The sequence below is a fragment of the Mastomys coucha genome, unplaced genomic scaffold, assembly GCF_008632895.1.
Source record: "Mastomys coucha isolate ucsf_1 unplaced genomic scaffold, UCSF_Mcou_1 pScaffold8, whole genome shotgun sequence".
Classification (NCBI taxonomy): Eukaryota; Metazoa; Chordata; class Mammalia; order Rodentia; family Muridae; genus Mastomys; species Mastomys coucha.
In genome coordinates, this window is record NW_022196914.1 from 74,776,894 (window position 1) to 74,795,472 (window position 18,579).

The following is an 18,579-nucleotide window of genomic DNA, read 5'->3' on the forward strand; positions in this document are numbered from 1 at the left end:
CTTTCAGGACTCGGTTTCTCTCCTCCTACCACTGGAGTCTCTCAGGTTGTCAGGCTTGGTGGCAAGCATCTTTACCTGCCAAGTTATCCTCCTGACCTGAATCTTTCTTCTTGATACCCATTGTCTATGTCTGTCAGTCTGTGTTAGCCTATTACTATACTAAAACACTCAAGACAATCAACTTTACAAGGGAAAGGTTTACTTCAGCTCACAGTTCTGGGGGTCTCTGTCTTTAACACTCAGTCCAGTTTTGTAGCAGCTCAAAGTGGTGGAAGCATGTGAGAAAGCAAATAGCTGGGTCACATCATGGCGGTGGGATAATGAGGATTCAGAACCATATTCTCTTCAAAGTCATTCATCCGACAACCAGAATCTCTCTCACTCTCTTCAGGTTTCAAGTATCTCTCAACCGCTCTGGAGAGTCAAGGTTTTAGACAAAGGCCTTGGGAGAGCACTTGAGATCCAAACCATAGCACAGACCAGATTCTCACTGCAGACTAGATTAAAATTGTGTTTTGTTTTTTGTTTATTTGTTTTGTTTGTATGTTTTCTTGTTCTTCAATAGATAACACTAAGAAACTACTGTGTATATAAATGTACTAATGTCTATGTACAAGTAGATCTACACATGTATGTTAGTTTTAGAAATAAGTTTACATTTATGTAATTCCTATTTCATTCCATGAAACTTACTTTCCTCACTCCATATTTGTAAGACTGTTTCAGTTAAAACAAAACAAAACAAAAAACTGGTTACCTCAAAATAACAGTGTACCTATTAACCCAAATTACAGCATATATGCAAATTGGTTTAAGAATTATGTTACTCATAGCACGGTATAAAGAAATCATACTGAAAAGTGAAGTTTAAGTATTTGTTTGAAATGTTCTCCAGCCATCCAGCCCCATTTAATACCATGCATACAAGGTTGAAATGCTGTGTCCCACATAACCTGAGTATGCTTTCCCTTCTGCTCCACTGTGGTTCTGGTTTCACTTAAGGTACACATGGGATCGTTTCCCTGTTTGCTTTATATTTTAGGACTTCTTTCTTCTCTTATTTGATTTACTTTTCTCTAAACATGTAGTATGTTAACCTGCTTATAAGAGTCAAAACAACACAAAATTACCCATAGAAAGGTATCATTCATTTCCAGATCCCACTGCTTGGCTCCCATCTATCCTTTGGAGGTCAAAAATTACACTGGTTTCTGGTTTTGCCTTCTGCTACACAGAAAATAGAATTATGTGTGCACCTATTTATGTGTACATGTATATGTACCTATCTGTATGTGAACGTGTATATGTACCTATATATGTGTACTGTATATGTACTATCTACATGTGTATGTGTATATGTACATATCTATATGTATATATGTATATGTACCTATGTGTACATGTATATGTGCCTATTTATGTGTGTACATGTATATGTACCTATCTATGTGTACATGTATATGTACCTATCTATGTGTATGTATACATGTACCTATTTGTACATGTGATGTGTACCTATCTATGTACATGTATATGACACACAGAGACCTGCTGTACTGCAGTTATCTTTTTCTTAGATATTATCCCATATCAATTTGAAAAGCTTCCCTCACTTTTAAACAGGTAGGTAGTACCCCCAGGCTTTTGATATTTTGTAATCCAGTCATCACATTTCATTTTTTAAGGTTTTGCTTTTAACTGACATAGTATCTAGGGAGTGCAGTGTGCTATCCGGCTACAGATACAGACAGTGAAATTACTCTACCATGTTAACTCATCAGTCAGCTCACACAGCTTCTTCTAGTTATTTTGCAATATTCACAACAATAAATTTAACCAGTCACTTTGTGTGTGAAGATTACCAAAACTTACTCTTTTCTAATTGTAACTTTCAGCCTGTTGACAAATCTGAATAGCTTCTAGTATTTTTTAAATACCGAAGTCACTTTGTGTATATGTGTGTATACATTTTAAATTGTTATTATTTTATGAAGTAACAGTTATGAATTTGCTTTACTGTGTGAGGTCATAAATTTAAAAGCAATTAAAGCTAAGAAGCCAATCCCTACTCAGGCTTCAGAGAAATTCACTAATGATTTTTTTTACAAATGTGTACGATACTCCCTCCTTTCTTTGCTGTCAAGGTTGTGGTCTGTTTGCAGTTTATTCTTATGCATGGTGCAATCAAACTTATTCTAATACCACTCAAAGGCCTTTCAAAAAGAACCTCCTGCTTCCTGTGCATCTCTCTATCCATTCTCCTGACTTCCTCTTACTCTCTATGGCTTTTCCTATGTTCACTTCCTATCAAATGGGGTTGCTTGTCCTGCCTCTTGACCTATGGTTGACTTTAATACTGCTTACAATAAGCAAAAAGCTCTTGGATTAATGGTGTGAGAGTTGAGCCACACCACAACTAGAAACAGGTTTTTCCAGTAAATAACACAATCTCAGGGTTCACACTGTGATCATATATCCTGCAACTAATGTCTATATGTGATAGATTGTTTGCTGAATTTTCCTATTCTGATTAGCTCATCTACTCCTATGCCGCTGGTGAACTATTTTAATCTAGTAGCAATATGACTGACTCCCTTGGTCCGTGTGTTCCTTTCCTCTAGGTCTAGAGATACGATGTAGCCACAAAGGGGAATTATGCCACAAAGGGACTCAAACCAACTTTCAGAGATGGCAGTCTAGAGAACAGCCTTCTCAGGCTTTATGACTTGCTTTTCCATAGTTTTTGCTCTTTCCCAGGGAAGAGGAATACTGACTTCTATGATGTCCTGGGGGGGGGGGGGGTGTGTGTGGAGGGGAGATGGGAAAGGAGCCAGGAACCCTTGCTTCTGAGACACTGCTAACATCCTTTATTCATGGGATATCATTCTCTGACCCGAGAGAACCTAGCAATCTAGAGATGTGTAGGTTTCAATCCCAAAGAGACTCTTCATTTAAGAGTCCTCTATCGGCTTTCTTGGTTCTTCCCTTCCCACCTCCTCTTCATTTATCAGAAAGACTTTTCCCAGGGGGCTGTTTCTGCCCTTTCTTCTCTCTTCCTCATTTTCTTTATTACCAGATTGCTGTATAGCCAAGGATTGCTGGCTGCGTGCTAAGGTCCAGACCCCCGTTTCCTATTGTCTGCCATGCAGTGCAGCTGAATAGCTTATTGGATCTTGTGTTAAATGTAATTTGAAGTGAGTTCATCTTCTCAAGCATAGACTTAGAAACAGAAAACCAAATCACTCCAAAAAGTAAATGCTTCATCAAACAATGCTAATAATTTTGTTTTATATGACAATGGAAAACTAAAGACGTATCTCGTTTTCTGGTTTTTACAGATGCCAATTATAAGACTTCTCCCAACATTTCTTCATTTTGTCTTGTTTCACAGGGAACATCCTAGTCAGAATACAGCCCCAGGAGAACTGACTGCAGCCTGCTCTGCTAATGAATTCTAACAGTATATTCTGAACCAAACTACCACCTAATTCAGGTAACTTAGGACACCATACTCTCTGATATCCTTTATACATTTTTGTTGGGTTTTGTTTTATTTTAAGACAGGGTTTCTTTATATAGCACTGGCTGTCCGGTAACTGTATAGACCAGGATGGCCATGAACTCACAGTGATCTACCTTTCTCTGCCTCTCAAATGGTGGGATTACAGGTATAAATTTATTTTTAAAGACATAAATACAAAAAAAAAATCTAAAGATATATATAACACACACACACATATCAACACACACATATTTTTTAAAACCTGCAATATTGCTGGTGGTATCAGAACACTAATTAGCAGTTCTAGGGATCAATCCTAGGGTTTTGCATGTGTAAGGCAAGCACTTGAACCCTTTTAAGTCATTTTGCATTTATGGTGGAAAACAACAAATGAGTAGCGAATACACTAATAGTAGACACCAGAAGGCAGGGAGAACAAGAACAGTAAGGTCATAGTAAAGCATGGCATCTACCTCTAGGTGGAGACATGCCCTTGTCTCCTCCCATAAGAGTTAACCCAGTTGGGCAGGTTGGGCAGAATTTGACTAAGGGACCATCTCTGGGAAGAGGGTTCATGTTAAGATAACATAACTTTTCCTTCCCTGAATTCCTTTCCCTAGCACAGTCCCTCGTAGTTATGAGGTTCATCTGGATCTGCCTGCCTGCAAGCTCATCCATATGCTTTCCCTAGTACTATGGGCTTCCTTATTCTCTCTCTAAAGCACCCCATCTCCCCCCTCCACCCAAACAGCTTAACACTGACACTTACCAGCAGGCCTTTCACACCTCTTTTCCTTCTCCCTCCTCCAGGCAGCTGCAGAGATTTACAGACAGCCTGCCCTGGAGTTTTTCTCTTACACTCTGAGGATACTGTCCTTGAGCTTCTGTTTGAGTTCCCTCTTAAGTTCTTTTATTAAATGAGACTAAGGACTTAAGGGGGGAGGGGGAGAATATGGTTGCCCTGATACCAACAGGACTGGAATCAGTTACCAAGTATATGTTTGTGTGTCTGTGAACTATCTACTCAGTGGGTCTTTAGATGAAACAATTGAGAATCTTCAATATATCTAAATCTTGCTTTCCACTAAAATCAAACATGCTCCTTGGAGAAATGATTCTAGTTCTGAGGAGAGAATGTGCAAAGGAATGTAAAATGTCAGAAATAGATGAAGAAATATGAAGGACAGTTTGAAAGCACTCGTAATGTATGACAGTAAGGAATATGAATGAAGGAATCTGTTAGTCATTAGTAATTAATATAACAATGATAACATCACCAACAAAACCTACCTGGGCCAGTTGATAAATGTGAAAGAAATGTCAGAACCAGGAGATAATTATGGGCCAGAGAGATGACTCGCTTAGAACAGTGTATGATCATGAAGCCCTGAGTTCAAGTCTCAGCAGCTACACAATAAACTTATTGGGAAGCTGAATCCATGCCCTTGGAAATGTCAACTTTCATTTTAGTACCATCATAACGAATCAAATTTAACATCAGCAGTTTCTGGACAGTAACTTGTGCCCTCATGAGAGAGTTTTTGGAGAACATACTTATTAGAGAAAGAACAATCTTGCCATAAATGTTGAATCCGAATTCATCATGAAGAAACAAAGAAATCCAAATTTTGGAATATTCTACACAATGACTAATTTGGTTTCTTAAACTCAGGACCTCTAGAAGAGCAGCCAATACTCTTAACCTCTGAGCTATCTCTCCAGCCCTGCTTCAAATTCTTCTCTTAAGGAAAACCATTAGGAAGAACAATATTGCGTCTGAATGTGGTGGACATTCCTGCAATGGCAGCACTTGGGAGGCTACAGCAGAAGGACTGACTTGGAGGCCAGCCTGGGCTACTTAGGAAGACCCTTTCTAACTCCTCCACCCCCAAAGAACAATATTAGGTAAAACAAGAAATACTGAGTGAATACATGAATTTGTTTTTATTGTAACACTTATAATGTATAGAGAGTAATACATTGGTGTCCTCCCTACCCCCAAGGTATATTCTGAAATATCTGGTATATTTAGCAATGAAATCTTATCTACACCCGAAGAGGAGGGGTAATAAAACATGAAACTCATTTCACTTAACTGAGTTTCAATCATCAAACGTTCCATCTTTTATGGCCAAAAAACCCAAACCAAACCAAACTAAACACAAAACAAAACTTGGGAGAAAATCTGGTGAAATTTAAAAATATCCGTGACTTTTGGATTAAGAGAAAATTTACTATTCCAATACACTGTTACTAAATAACATTATTAATACACTTAGTTTTCAATATCAGTATTGCATTTGTGTCTCTTCAGTGGACTGCTTGGAGAAGATACACCTAGGAGATCTGAATACATCTCTGAGGGTATTTTCAAAGATGCTTAGGTCATGAAGGTTCTACCATAGTGACTGGACAATTTCTGGCCATTATTGGGATGTGGGGAAGGGTAGGAGGTGGGGAAAGGTGGAGTGTGGCCTTGCTTTCTCTTTGTTTCTTGGTTGTCACTACATAAAGTGCTTGCTCTGCTCTGTTGTCTCCATCATGATGATTATTAACACCCACAATTTCTTTCTAAAACCACGAGCCAAAATAAATCCTTCCTCCCTTGAGTTGATTCTGGCATCTGGTCATAGGAAAAGAAGAGTAATTAAAACTGCATGCTTCCTGCACGAATGGAATCTCTTGGGCTCACTCTTGTTAACCACCACCAAGTGTAGATACTCCAGCTTCCTTCCTAAGCTGCAGTAGATCCCAGCATTTGGTTTCCTCAGCTTAGATCTTCTCCCTTAATTAGTCAAAAGAACAGTGGTAACAGTTTGTATTTATAGGTGATCAATTAAACCACAAACCAGAATCTAATTTTTCTTGGCAGTTTTGGGACTTTAACTCATTTACGACTGAAATTTGTCTTCAAAGAAATTGACCCTAAACTAATTATATGATAGTCTTTTTCAGTGTTTGAGGCTTTTTGAGAGATTTTTTAAAAAATTATTTAGGAAAACAATTATATTTTTAATACTTTGACTCCTAAAATTAAAGAAAAATCATTTTATAAGTATCTTGAGCATTCAGTGTAAGTTTTGGGTGTTAACAATATTTTGAGTGATTATTCAAGCAATGCAATAAGCTAGCACTGAGCTAGTCTGTGCTCGAGCCTGGGAGATGCCGAAAGTACACCCCTCCCTTTCATTCATTTACAATATACCTAAAGAGGTCCAGCTATTTATTACAACAGAAGTGTAAGAAAAATCCAAATGTTAAATAATGAAATTTATACTTTTTGGAAAATAATTATTATCTGGTAGAACAATGTTGACAGAAACCACAATACGCTAAGTAAAAAGGGTCTGGCATTTAGTGTGGTTGTGTTTTTCAAATGTAAAAGTATTACATTTTCGTCGGGCAGTGGTGGCGCACACCTTTAATCCCATCACTTAGGAGGCAGAGGCAGGTGGATTTCTGAGTTCGAGGCCAGCCTGGTCTACAGAGTGAGTCCCAGGACAGCCAAGGCTACACAGAGAAACCCTGTCTCGGAAAAAAAAAGAAAAGAAAAAAAAAAGAAAAAAAACCCAAAAAACCAAAAGTATTACATTTTGTTTTATATAAGTAAAAAATGTACACAAGGGCATAAATCACCAGAAACAGACCCTAAGCATGTAACAATTAGAGTAGTATGCTTGATGGCCAAACACTTCTTTACAACACGCTCCAATCAGAGCATGGAGGAAACTGTTAACACTGCAGAGCACCAGGCTGTCCTGCTACTGCATACAGTTTGTTTCAAAGGGCTGCGGTTCATTTCATAAGGCTGCAGAAGTCGGGCATGCCCTTGGAGGAAACAGGACCCCACACAGCACTGTGCACAGTGCACAGGAAGCATAATCACTACTTATCAGCAGTGCATCAACAATCCTTGTCACTTAATCTTTACCTTCTCCAGTTTACAAATGTGTGAAAAACTTAACACTGTAAGACTCACCAGCCGGGCGGTGGTGGCACAGGCCTTTAATCCCAGCACTCAGGAGGTAGAGGCAGGCTGATTTCTCGAGGCCAGCCTAGTCTACAGAGTGAGTTCCAGGACAGCCATGGCTACACAGAGAAACCCTGTCTCGAAAAAACAAAAAGACTTACCAAATTGGTGTTTGAATACAAAGTAACTGGTTTGATTTTGTGTTTAATCTATACTAAATAACTATTTTCCCTTGACTAACCAGATGTAATTCTAGTAAGTCTGCTTTTATGTTACTTGGTTTCCTCCCTACCCCCTTGCAACATTTTCTTTCTTGTTGTTTCTTTTTTTGTTCTATAAGGTTTTTTTGTTTTGGTTTGGTTTTGGTTTTTAGAGCTAGGGTTTCTCTGTGTAGCCCTGGTTTGTTCTATATGTTTATTGTTTTGATTATTTTGTGTTATGGGGACTTTCTTTTCTGGTTCAGTCTATTTGGTGTTCTCTCTGTTTCTTGTACTTCGACAGGCAATCCCTTCTTTAGGCTAGGGAAATTTTCTTCTATAACCTTGTCGAAAGTATTTTCTGTGCCTTACCCTGGGTTTCTTCCCTATTTCTATTATTCATAGATTTGATCTTTTCATAGTGTTCCAGATTTCCTGGATGTTTTGTGCCTGGATTGCTTTTAGATTTAACATTTTAATTGACTGAGGTATCCAATTCTCTCTTCTCTTCAATGCCCAACCATGTTCACTGCTGCTCTATTCATAATAGTCAGAAATTGGAAACAGCCTAGGTGTCCGTGAATGGATGAATGGATAAAAAAAATTAGTCATACGTGTACATAAGAGACTATTACATAGCCATTAAAAAATGAAATCTGTAGGTAAATAAAGAGAGCTAGAAAAATAAATCATCCCAAGGTGGGTGATCAAGAAAGACAAATGTGGTATGTGCTCTCTTCTGTGTGGATGCCAGCTGTTGAGTCTTCAGGAAAGAAGCTACAATCTAGATAACCACAGTGGTTAGGTACAAAGTAAGGACTAAGGTGAGGGATGGATCTCCCTAGGAAGGTGAAATATAATAGTTGGTTATAGATGCATGAAGCAGGAACTGGAAAAGGAAGATCAAACAGGGAGGGGAGACAAGAGAGGGATACGGAAGGCATTACAGGGGGAAAGAGCTAAAAACTTTGAGCCATTTGAGTATTTGGTGTAAACCTAACACAGTAGAAGCTTCCATATATATATAAATATATACATATGTATATTATATATATACACACACACATATATATGTATATGTGTATTTGAAGGCAATCTAAATTAAATTGCCTCCTCACTGGACTATATTCTTTGCTTCTTTTTACTTAGCAGTGTACCTTGGGCATCCTTTTTAAAAATTCATATGGATGAATGTTGGTTTAAGTCTCTTTGTGTGGGCAAGTGCTTGGGTGGGTGTACCACAGTGTGCTAGTGAATGTCCGCCCTTTCCCCGAGGCCCCAAGGATCAAGCTGAATTCTGGCCACCAAGCTTGGCAGCAGATCCCTTTATCTGCTAAACTACCTCTCCCCAGCTCAGTTATAGACTGCTCATGTCAGTAGTTCCATAAGTCTCCATTCACCTTGAGCTTCTTTGATGAAACATTTATACTGTCTACTTACTAGTTCTTAGAGACAATTTTGCAGAGAAAAATTTCTACATTTATCTCTGTGTACATCCTTGGCTGTTTAAATATATTTTTGAAACGAATGAAACAGAGTATGCATTCACATGTGTTTAAAGGATTGTCAGTCAATATGCCCCTCGGAACAAAACTGCATTTTCTGATGCACTGTTCTAAGCTAAGGCAATGTGTTACCATTGATATACAGGAAATAATAGAGAAAATGTAAACATACACAATGAAGGAACATGTAATCTAGAAAAATAATCTGCTATTGTTAAAGCACATTTCTCTGTAGCTACCATAAGCAACAAAGTACATGGGTTTGAAGCAGGCAACTCCAGTGTCACCTTCAGTACCTGGGACCACTGTCATCCTGAGCCCCTTATTTAATCCTTTTTAAGTCTTAATTTGTATCTCTTCTTTGCAAAATTGGAAATGTAAGTGCTTCCCTGATAAGGTGTTTATTCAGGTTAGTAGCCATGGTACTTTCTAAGAGCCCAATGAGAGCATGGCTTCATGGGTAATCATTTAGGTCAAACAGTTGCAGTAAAACATATTTATTTATATTTTAAAAACATAATATCAACACTAAAGGTCTCCAAACACTTGGTTTTATTTTGTATTGAATCTATTTCCTAAGAATAAAAAATCTCCATTGGAAGTTCTCACAATCACCAGATGTTATAATGCAGAATCTGGTATAGACAAATGTAGAGAGAATACCTTGTGTATTGTATGGATGCATCACCTGTCAATTAAAAAGCCTATGGGTGGACTATGGACATCTGGGAGGCAGAAAGAATTCTGGGATCGAGCCAGGCAAGGAAGATTCTCCCAGGAAGAAGTGAGGAAACAACCATATGGTACCTGAGCACAAGTAATCAGTCACATGACAGAGTGTAGATTAGAATAAATGGGATGATTTAAGTTATGATCTAGTAAGAGAAAAGCCTAGCAATATGGCCAAGGTTTTTGAATCTGAGTCTAATTTCTGGGAGCATGGGACTGAGAAGAACGGGCTTAACTTCTACAGACAAATCCTTTTATGTTCATAAGCATTGAGAAAATACAAATCTCCAGGAAAACAGGAGAACATTGGCAATAATGGAATTAAGTTGATGGTCACTGGGTATAATCATGTCCTTCTCTACCCGTGACAAAGGAATTTCCCAGGGAGTGGTTTAGTAATGATGGCTTGGAGTTTATGCATGATATTGACTTGAATGGCGACCAGAAACCACGTAGGCTGCAGCTGATTCCAGGCATTCACGTTAGCAAATTCTAAGTGCTATGATTTCCTAGAGGGGTGAATGTCTCAAATCTGTCTGTGCAGGAAATTGTAATGTGTTTAGTGTAAGACATCAAAAACACTTAAAATAGAAACTGCCAAGTGTACCTGTAGTTTAAAGGTCACATTTATTAGGAGATTAAGAGGTGCATTATCCATGGACTATAAATAGTGCACAGCTGACACTTCAGTCACAGTCAAGCAGAAATGTAGCCAGCTCCAACCTATTTTGTAGACACTCTTGTTCTTTTGTTCCAAGAAAAGTTTGCACCATAAGACTTGGACTTGGGTTTCGGAACCTTCTTCTCTTCTACGTCATAGCTCCATCCTAGATGGAAAACCAAACCAAAACAAACCACAGGAACAGAATTAATGAGGATACTTAAGAAACACAGCACACAAGCAGAGGCTGACTTGTATAAGTTCATGTTCATTTATAAACAGGAATAAATGTCAACATATCTGAAAGATAAATTTAATAATTTGTTTCCTCTCAATCTTGTGTGCAAAAGTCTAAACACTGCCTGAACAGGAGTTGTCATATTTCAAAGTGAAGGAGTAATATATGATTTAATTTCTTGCTTAGTTACCAATGGTTATGTATTATAAAAAATCAGATTTCTATACATGGCTTAATATGTGACATCTTTAACAGTACAATGAATATTCAATAATATAACTCACTTCACTGCTCTAAGGTCTAGTGTCTGAATACAACTGAAATACTAAAGTTTCCCACCACTTAAAGTGCAACCACCACTTTCCTGCAACAAGTGCCTTCCTGATCAAACTTGAAGGAATTCTAGTGTCTCTCCATGAGTACAGTACTGGAGTAAAGTACATGAGTAGCACCCAGGCCAGCAGCTCCTTAGCTGGAATTTAATTATCAATTATGCCATAAAACATGACCTGTGAAGCTCAAAGTATCCTACTGTAATTGTCTGAGAAAGGAAAACAGTGGCCTTCAATGAACTACAACTCTTACAAATTTTTCATTATAAATCCTACTTTCCCACCATCCTTTTCTCTCAGGACTCTTTATCAAATAACTCATCTTCATGCATGCTTCTTGATCATCATTTATAAAGTGCCCCAAATGTGTATTATACAGTCAAAACAAATGACTTTTTGTTTGTTTTTCGAGACAGGGTTTCCCTGTGTAGCCTTGGCTATCTTCAAACCCAGAGATCCACCTGCCTCTGCATTCCAAGTGTTGGAATTCAAGGTGTGCAACCACCACTGTCCAGCAACAAGTGCCTTCCTGATCATTCAAACTCGAAGGAATTCTAGTGTCTCTCCATGAGTACAGTACTAAAGTACATGAGTAGCACCCAGGCCAGCGGCTCCTTAGCTGAAATTCAATTATCAATTATGCCATAAAACATGACCTGTGAAGCTCAAAGTATCCTACTGTAATTGTCTGAGAAAGGAAAACAGTGGCCTTCAATGAACTACTTTGTCGTTGAAACTACTTGGTTCTCCACCATCCAATTGTTAGCAGTAAATGTTCAAACAAAACTCAATATCCATAAGCAAATGGGAAATCAGAAAGGCAAATTCAACACTAGACCATCTTTAATCAGTTAAAGATAGTTTTTTTCATTCTGTGTGGTGGATAAATGTAATTGACAGTTTAAGTGAAAACCTTAAGGGAAGCTCCAAGGCTTCAAGGCCTGCCTTACTGTATAAAAGTTCCCTGAGAAGACTAGAGTTTGGGATGTGGCAAATGTTTGAATGGCTGCCTTAATTTGCCTGTGTGATGTTATGTGAGCTCATTACAATAAAGTGGTTAAGAAAAACATATTAAACACACCTATTTAATCCATGTGCTCATTATTACTCTCAGAGTAACTACTCATTTGGAAAGCATCACAGCTTAAGAGAAGCTGATCTCACAAGAGAGATGGTTTAACAGTCAAGAGCGCTGGCTGCTTTTACAGGACCTAGGTTCAACTGCCAGCATGCACATGGCGGCTCAAACGTGTTGGTAACTCCAGTTCCAGGGGATCTGACACTCTCACAGGCATATATTCAGGCAAAATACAAATGAACATAAAATTAAATAATTAAAATAATATAGCTTTAAAAAGAGAAGCTGATCTCACAAAATAAGTATATAAAAGTTATTTCCATTTCAAAACATTGAAAGAGGAAAAAAGAAAGCACTTAAACAATAAATAAGCCTTAAATTATACGGCTAAGAAGAGTCAAAGCCTTCTTAACATAGGTTGACTTTAAAGCCATATACTATCCACCTCATACATAAAACTGAATTTCTTTAAATATATGTTGTCGTACCATTTTTATTTTACCCACTTTCTCTCAATCTGATTGTGTAATTTTTTTATTTCAATATTTTTACAAGACTTTAAAAAAATTCCTGAAAATCAAGTCTATGCCACAGTGCTCACTCCGTGTTACAACTATGGAAGAAGAACCAAGAAGTCTTCTAATGTTCTAAATCTTGTTATGCCAGTCACTGGTTAGGATACTTGAATTTTGTTGTTGTTGTTGTTGTTGTTTTTTGTTTTGTTTTGTTTTTGTTTTTTTGTTTTTTTCGAGACAGGGTTTCTCTGTGTAGCCCTGGCTGTCCTGGAACTCACTCTGTAGACCAGGCTGGCCTCGAACTCAGAAATCCACCTGCCTCTGCCTCCCAAGTGCTGGGATTAAAGGCATGAGCCACCAGTGCCTGACACTTGAGAATTCTATGATATTCTTTTGCCAAATGGTAGATGAGAACATGTTTTCTCATGCCTTCTACCTGCCAAGACAGACTTTTCATTTTAATAATGATGTCCTGAGAGGAAATGAAGGCCTGCAAATACTATGGATTCTAACTGCTCACCTTATATTATCTGTTATATTATATGTTATAGAGCATAGTTCTATTATCTGCTCAGGTTATAGACTTTCAAAATGCTGTCAGGGTCAGAGCCATGAGAGAAGAATAGACTATTTAGACACAAAAATGAAAAATTGGTTTAGTTTTTCTCATGGGAACTCTAAACTAGATTATATTTGTTATCAATGGTTAGAACAATTCAGAAGAAACTTGTAGTTTGGCTATGATCTCTACGATTGCTCTACCATAGGCACACATGATTATTAGGATATAGGGAGAAACTGTCTCCCTTCACATTTTTCTGTGGAAAATAGCTTTGTTCCTAAAGCTGACCAAACACTTGCACTTGTCTGACAGAGAGAGCAAGGGGTTCTAAAATGGCGGATGGCAGTCCCAGTAGATAGTGGAAGTAAAGGAAGATTATGTAACTTTGGATTTCCAATCACTCAATACATCTGCTTTGTTCTGGGATATCATTAAGACAGAACTCATAACAATAACAACACGAGAAGATATTGAACATGTACTTAGTGATGGGTAAATTATATGAATTACACATACTACACATATGCCTGCTTTTTTATTTCTCATCTGAAACTCCTGAAAAAAGAATTTTCCATGAAATATAGAGCAACAAAATTTATTAGTAAAATATTCACAACATCCAAATTTCTACTTTTTCAACTTAAAGGTAAGGTGTTTTTGTTGTCTGTTTTCTGTTTTGTTTTGTTTTTTAAACCAAATAATCCAAACTGTATCTGAAATGAGACAGTGCACTGTCTGTAGACTGCTTATATAAAGCTAAGGTGCACTGGATGACAATGGTCCCATATGTCATCTTATTGGGTCATTCAAAACCAGGCCTTGCTTTTTACAGCTGTGGCACATGAAGATCAAAGCAACTAAGTCCAAGGCAGCTGCCCAGGGATGGAGTAAGCTCTGGGGACTGCCATCCCTTCCCACTGCAGAGTAACCATATGGCACAGATTAGCCACAAATCCACCCACCAGCACCTACATGATGAGAGAAGCTGACTCTGCTGTCTCACAGGGTAGAATGCATTCACAAAAATATTTTGTAAGAGAAGTACATCTGGCAAATGCTTAGTAAACTTAAAATGTGATCTTTAATGTCCAATAATAAATTTCTTTTTCAAAAAGCAGGCCACCTTACTTTGTAAATCTTCACACTGTGGCTGGATAGCTCTATTTCCAATGCAATCTTTTCACTTATGCACATATATAAACATGCATGCATATATACATTTGCACATACACATATGTCATTGAAAACAAGCCAGCTCACAATGGTTGGCTTATGACTTTCATGTGAGATAAAGAAAAGTCTATTCATTTTGATTTACAAAACTATTTCATTTATGTCTCTGTAATAACATGGAGACATTCATTTGTTCTTTTACTACTTATGGCAAAACTTACTCTCAAAGTCCTATGAAAGATTCTTCTTCATTGATAATATAATCAAAAACTCTGACATTACTTTGTGTGGAAGTGAACAGTTTAATACTTTGTGCTGGTGAACAATTTAATGCTTTGTGCTGGAACACATAAACACCACACAGCACGTGACACAAACATCAGGAAGATCCTGCTACCATCTCTGGGGATCAGAACAAGCTTTGAGACACTAAGGGAGGCATGTTGGTAGTTATGGAAGGGTGCAAGATGCTTCACCGGAGTGCAGTCTGGCATTACCACACCTCAAGGACGGCCAAGCAGACACCTAACATTTAAAAAGAGGAAAAGTAGAAAGCTTTCCTGGAATTTCACTTTAAAATTCCCACTTTGAAATGATTTTAAGTATGTTAGATATTCTTCTAGAAAACATTATGGAAGTAACTAAGGTTGTGGATAAACTGGTGAACAAGCCTTCCTTAGACTGTCAATAAGCAAATAAAGGCACACACACAGCATCTGGAAGATTCATTAGAATAACAAACACCCTATACCTGCTAGAGCTTGGCACCTTGCAAAACACTACCACCCTCTGATGCAACAGTCAATGGTCTCTTTAAATTTATTTTTCAAATAATATTCTGCCATACAGACTAGTATTATTTCTAAAACATTAATTGGAAACATTCTATTTAGAATTTGCCATAAAGCAAACCAAGAAATCAACCAAGTGACTATTGTGCTTCAAAAAATACAGTTGAAAATTAGTTTAGAAATTTAGAACACATTTCTTCTCAATTCCTTGAGAAGATATGCAAATATCTAAAATTTATGACCAGAAATTTTGTAGAAATTAACCTAGGGCAATGGGCTATGCATACAAATTCCCACAGTCGTACTTAACTCATAAAATACTAGGAATCCCAGCAAACCACTACACATAAAGAGCCCTACTTTAAGAAAAGTGATTCCAGAGTTCTCCAGGTGTCTAAGGAATAATCCCTCTTCCTTATTTTCATCCTCATGACCTGAACTGCCAAAAATTTTCAATCAAGGATTAGGAATAAAGAGCTAAATAGAAACCACCCCCACCCTCACCCCACCCCCTTGGTAAGCTGTTGGTACAAGTAATACTCACCTGTGAATTCACTGACTTACAAAAATTCATTTGTGGCCTTCAAATCTATGCACCCTTCCTCGTGTGGTCACTTACAATGTGCACAGAAGGGAAACAGACTTTGAATCTCCTCCTGACTGAGGTCAAGCAAAACACCCTAACTGTCTTCTTGATTGAGCCCTCAGACTCCAGGCAAGAGTCCTCTTCAAGGACTATTTACAGCCACAATTTTAATTTCTTGTGGGTGGTTTCACTGACTAAAATAGTTCCTGGGCATGGTGCTAGAGACTATGATGTGACAAGATGTGTGTTAGATAAACTTTGTGTAGGTATGAGTTACCATGTTGTTTACAAGATCACTGTAGGTGAATCAATAAATTATTAAATAAAGTGTGTTTAGAAGGAGTTACAAACAGATTAGTGTTATCAATTGATGAAAGGATCTGACCAGGGGTTTGAATGAACTCGCCTCCATTTTCCTAGAACAAGTGTTCAGTACTTGCAACTTCAGTGATCTACTGTCAAGAGAACATGACTGTCACCAATAAAGTGGGTGGCTACAGTGACAGGCACATAAATTCTGTCCTATCCCCCACCTACTGACCTTATTCTAGAATTACTAATTTTGTCTCTATTTGAAATTGATCTGAATGTCCCTTTACCCCACATGTTTATGATGTCTTTATTAGGTCTAAAAAACAAAACAAGCACCCCAAAAGGGCAAACCCACTGACATGGTCCAAAATGACCACCTTGGCTCAGCTTCCACTGGACTGCAGGGCTGCAAGTGCAGACTTTCAGCACTCCTCAGGAACCTGGGTGGGGCGGGTGTTTCTGTCTGCCAGGAAGAGCCACTTCCTTATCTCCCCTTCCTCTGACTGAAGAGTCATCTGGTTCTCTATTAAGTGTACATATGGTGCATCCCAAAGGCAGTGGCAACCACCAGACCCCTCAGATCCCTCTTTGAGGTACTTGTTATGCATCTCAAAGCACATGCTAGCCTCCAGGCCCTTTTCACTGCCTCCTCCCACCCCAGGCTATTCCAGATTACAGCTCACTTCTCACTCACTCTATAATAGATAAGGTCCCCCCACTTATTCTCTCTTATATTCTCTACTATTCTTCTCACAGGAAGCCCTGGACATGTCCAGTCTGTTTTTTTCTTACTGATCTGGACTCTAACAGATGCTCCTGGATGTGTTCTCTCTCTTATTCACAATAAAAACCTTTCTCCTGACCATGAAGTAGCTATTTTGGTAGTGGCCGTATTGTGCCTCTGCTTAGACTCTTGACTTGCTTTTCTGTGCTGAGTAATATCATCTGTCTGGCTTCTCTGTACTTAATGTAAAATAAATTCTTTAATATATGTGTTCGGTTTTTCAGAAGCCAAATATGAGAGAGCTAGGGAATACAGATTAAGTCTACTAGAAATTCAAGTTCCAGTTTGCTAACTGTTAAGTTTTACAGCAAGAGAACAAAGTTTTAAGTTCAGTCACCTTTAAAATATATCAGTGGGAACATTAGGTAGGCAGGTTAAAACAAGGGCTCTCCTCAGTTACTCTAGACCTCAGATGCTAACTATTTTCTATTAATACATTTAAAAAGGTTAAGTCATAAGATGCTACAACAGACCCAGATGGACAAGTACCATTTTAACCCCCTTTAAGGGGGTTAAGGAAATTCTGAGAGCTGTAATTAGGCCCTGACCCATGAGCTCTGCTCTTTACCCCTTCATTGATACTTTCTGATTAGTATGAGGTGCACCTCTTTCATTCACACTATACACAAAAGATAGAAAGAAAAGCTTTTCTAAATCAGAGACATACTAGTGGAGCTGATCATATAGAATTTATAACCTCTGTTCTGAATTTTTAGAGATAAATTAATAAACACTAAATTGTGAAGCTTTATTAGTTTATATGAACAAGCTATCATCTTCATTTATTAGGATCATCAAATGGGCAGACTGTAAAAGCAATTCACAAAATTTGTGGCAAAATTAAAGTTAGAAAAGTGGAGTTTGTCATGTTCTTGGGCTTTGGTGAATGAGCTAGAAGTTTGTGCCAGTGCTTCTTTGGTAGGGATATATGACTATTTGTGGTTAGTGAATCTGCTGGATGTCTTATGAAGACTTCCAAAATGGTAAACATAGACTTTTATTCTATTTGAATGTATTCTTTCTCAAGATATACAAATTAACCAATCAAATAAACCAGCATTACTTCAAACTAATGTTTATAGTCATGAGAATGTAAAAGTGTCTTTTAACTGGGTTGATTATCCCCTCCAGCCATTTTATTTAAAAAGAAGTTATTCAAGATTATTATTAAAACCTTAGGTGACAGGCTGGCAAGATGGCTGAGCAGACAAAGGTGCTTGCCACTCAGCCTGCTGACCTGAGTACCTGAGATAATCCCTGCAATACACATGTCAGAAGGGGCAAACCAATTCTTTCAAGTTATTCTCTGACCTACCTACCTACACACACACACACACACACACACACACACACACACACACACACACACACACAGAGAGAGAGAGAGAGAGAGAGAGGCATATGCATACATACACGCACACACACAAAATAAATGACTTTAAATTCAAATGACATTAATGGATATCTAGATTTTTACTGAGTGAGGTGGTTTACTGAGGTATTAATTATGACAAGGTTGAGAGAACATTAACCCAAATATGATATTTGAGTATTTAATAATGGAAGAGCAATAGCAGAAAGACTAGTATGATTTCTGGCTCTTGTCTTCTAAAGCCATAAAAGTATTGTCTATCCTTCTTTTAA

General features: G+C 37.9%; 1 protein-coding gene and 1 long non-coding RNA gene across 8 annotated transcripts in view; one reads left to right on the plus strand and one right to left on the minus strand.

Moving 5' to 3' along the window:
• Nucleotides 1-18,579, plus strand: part of LOC116083701 — a 200,394-nt gene that overhangs the window by 74,861 nt on the left and 106,954 nt on the right. For all 7 annotated transcript variants that reach the window (XR_004115876.1, XR_004115878.1, XR_004115879.1 and 4 more), the window contains one exon: nucleotides 3,392-3,493. This is a non-coding gene — a long non-coding RNA (uncharacterized LOC116083701). The remainder of the gene's footprint in view (nucleotides 1-3,391; nucleotides 3,494-18,579) is intronic.
• The window catches only part of Ndufs4 (NADH:ubiquinone oxidoreductase subunit S4), a 95,934-nt gene continuing 87,862 nt past the window's right edge, over nucleotides 10,508-18,579 (minus strand). The window contains exon 5 of the mRNA XM_031360460.1: nucleotides 10,508-10,730. Coding sequence (XP_031216320.1) covers nucleotides 10,627-10,730 — 104 coding nt within the window. The 3' untranslated portion in view covers nucleotides 10,508-10,626. The remainder of the gene's footprint in view (nucleotides 10,731-18,579) is intronic.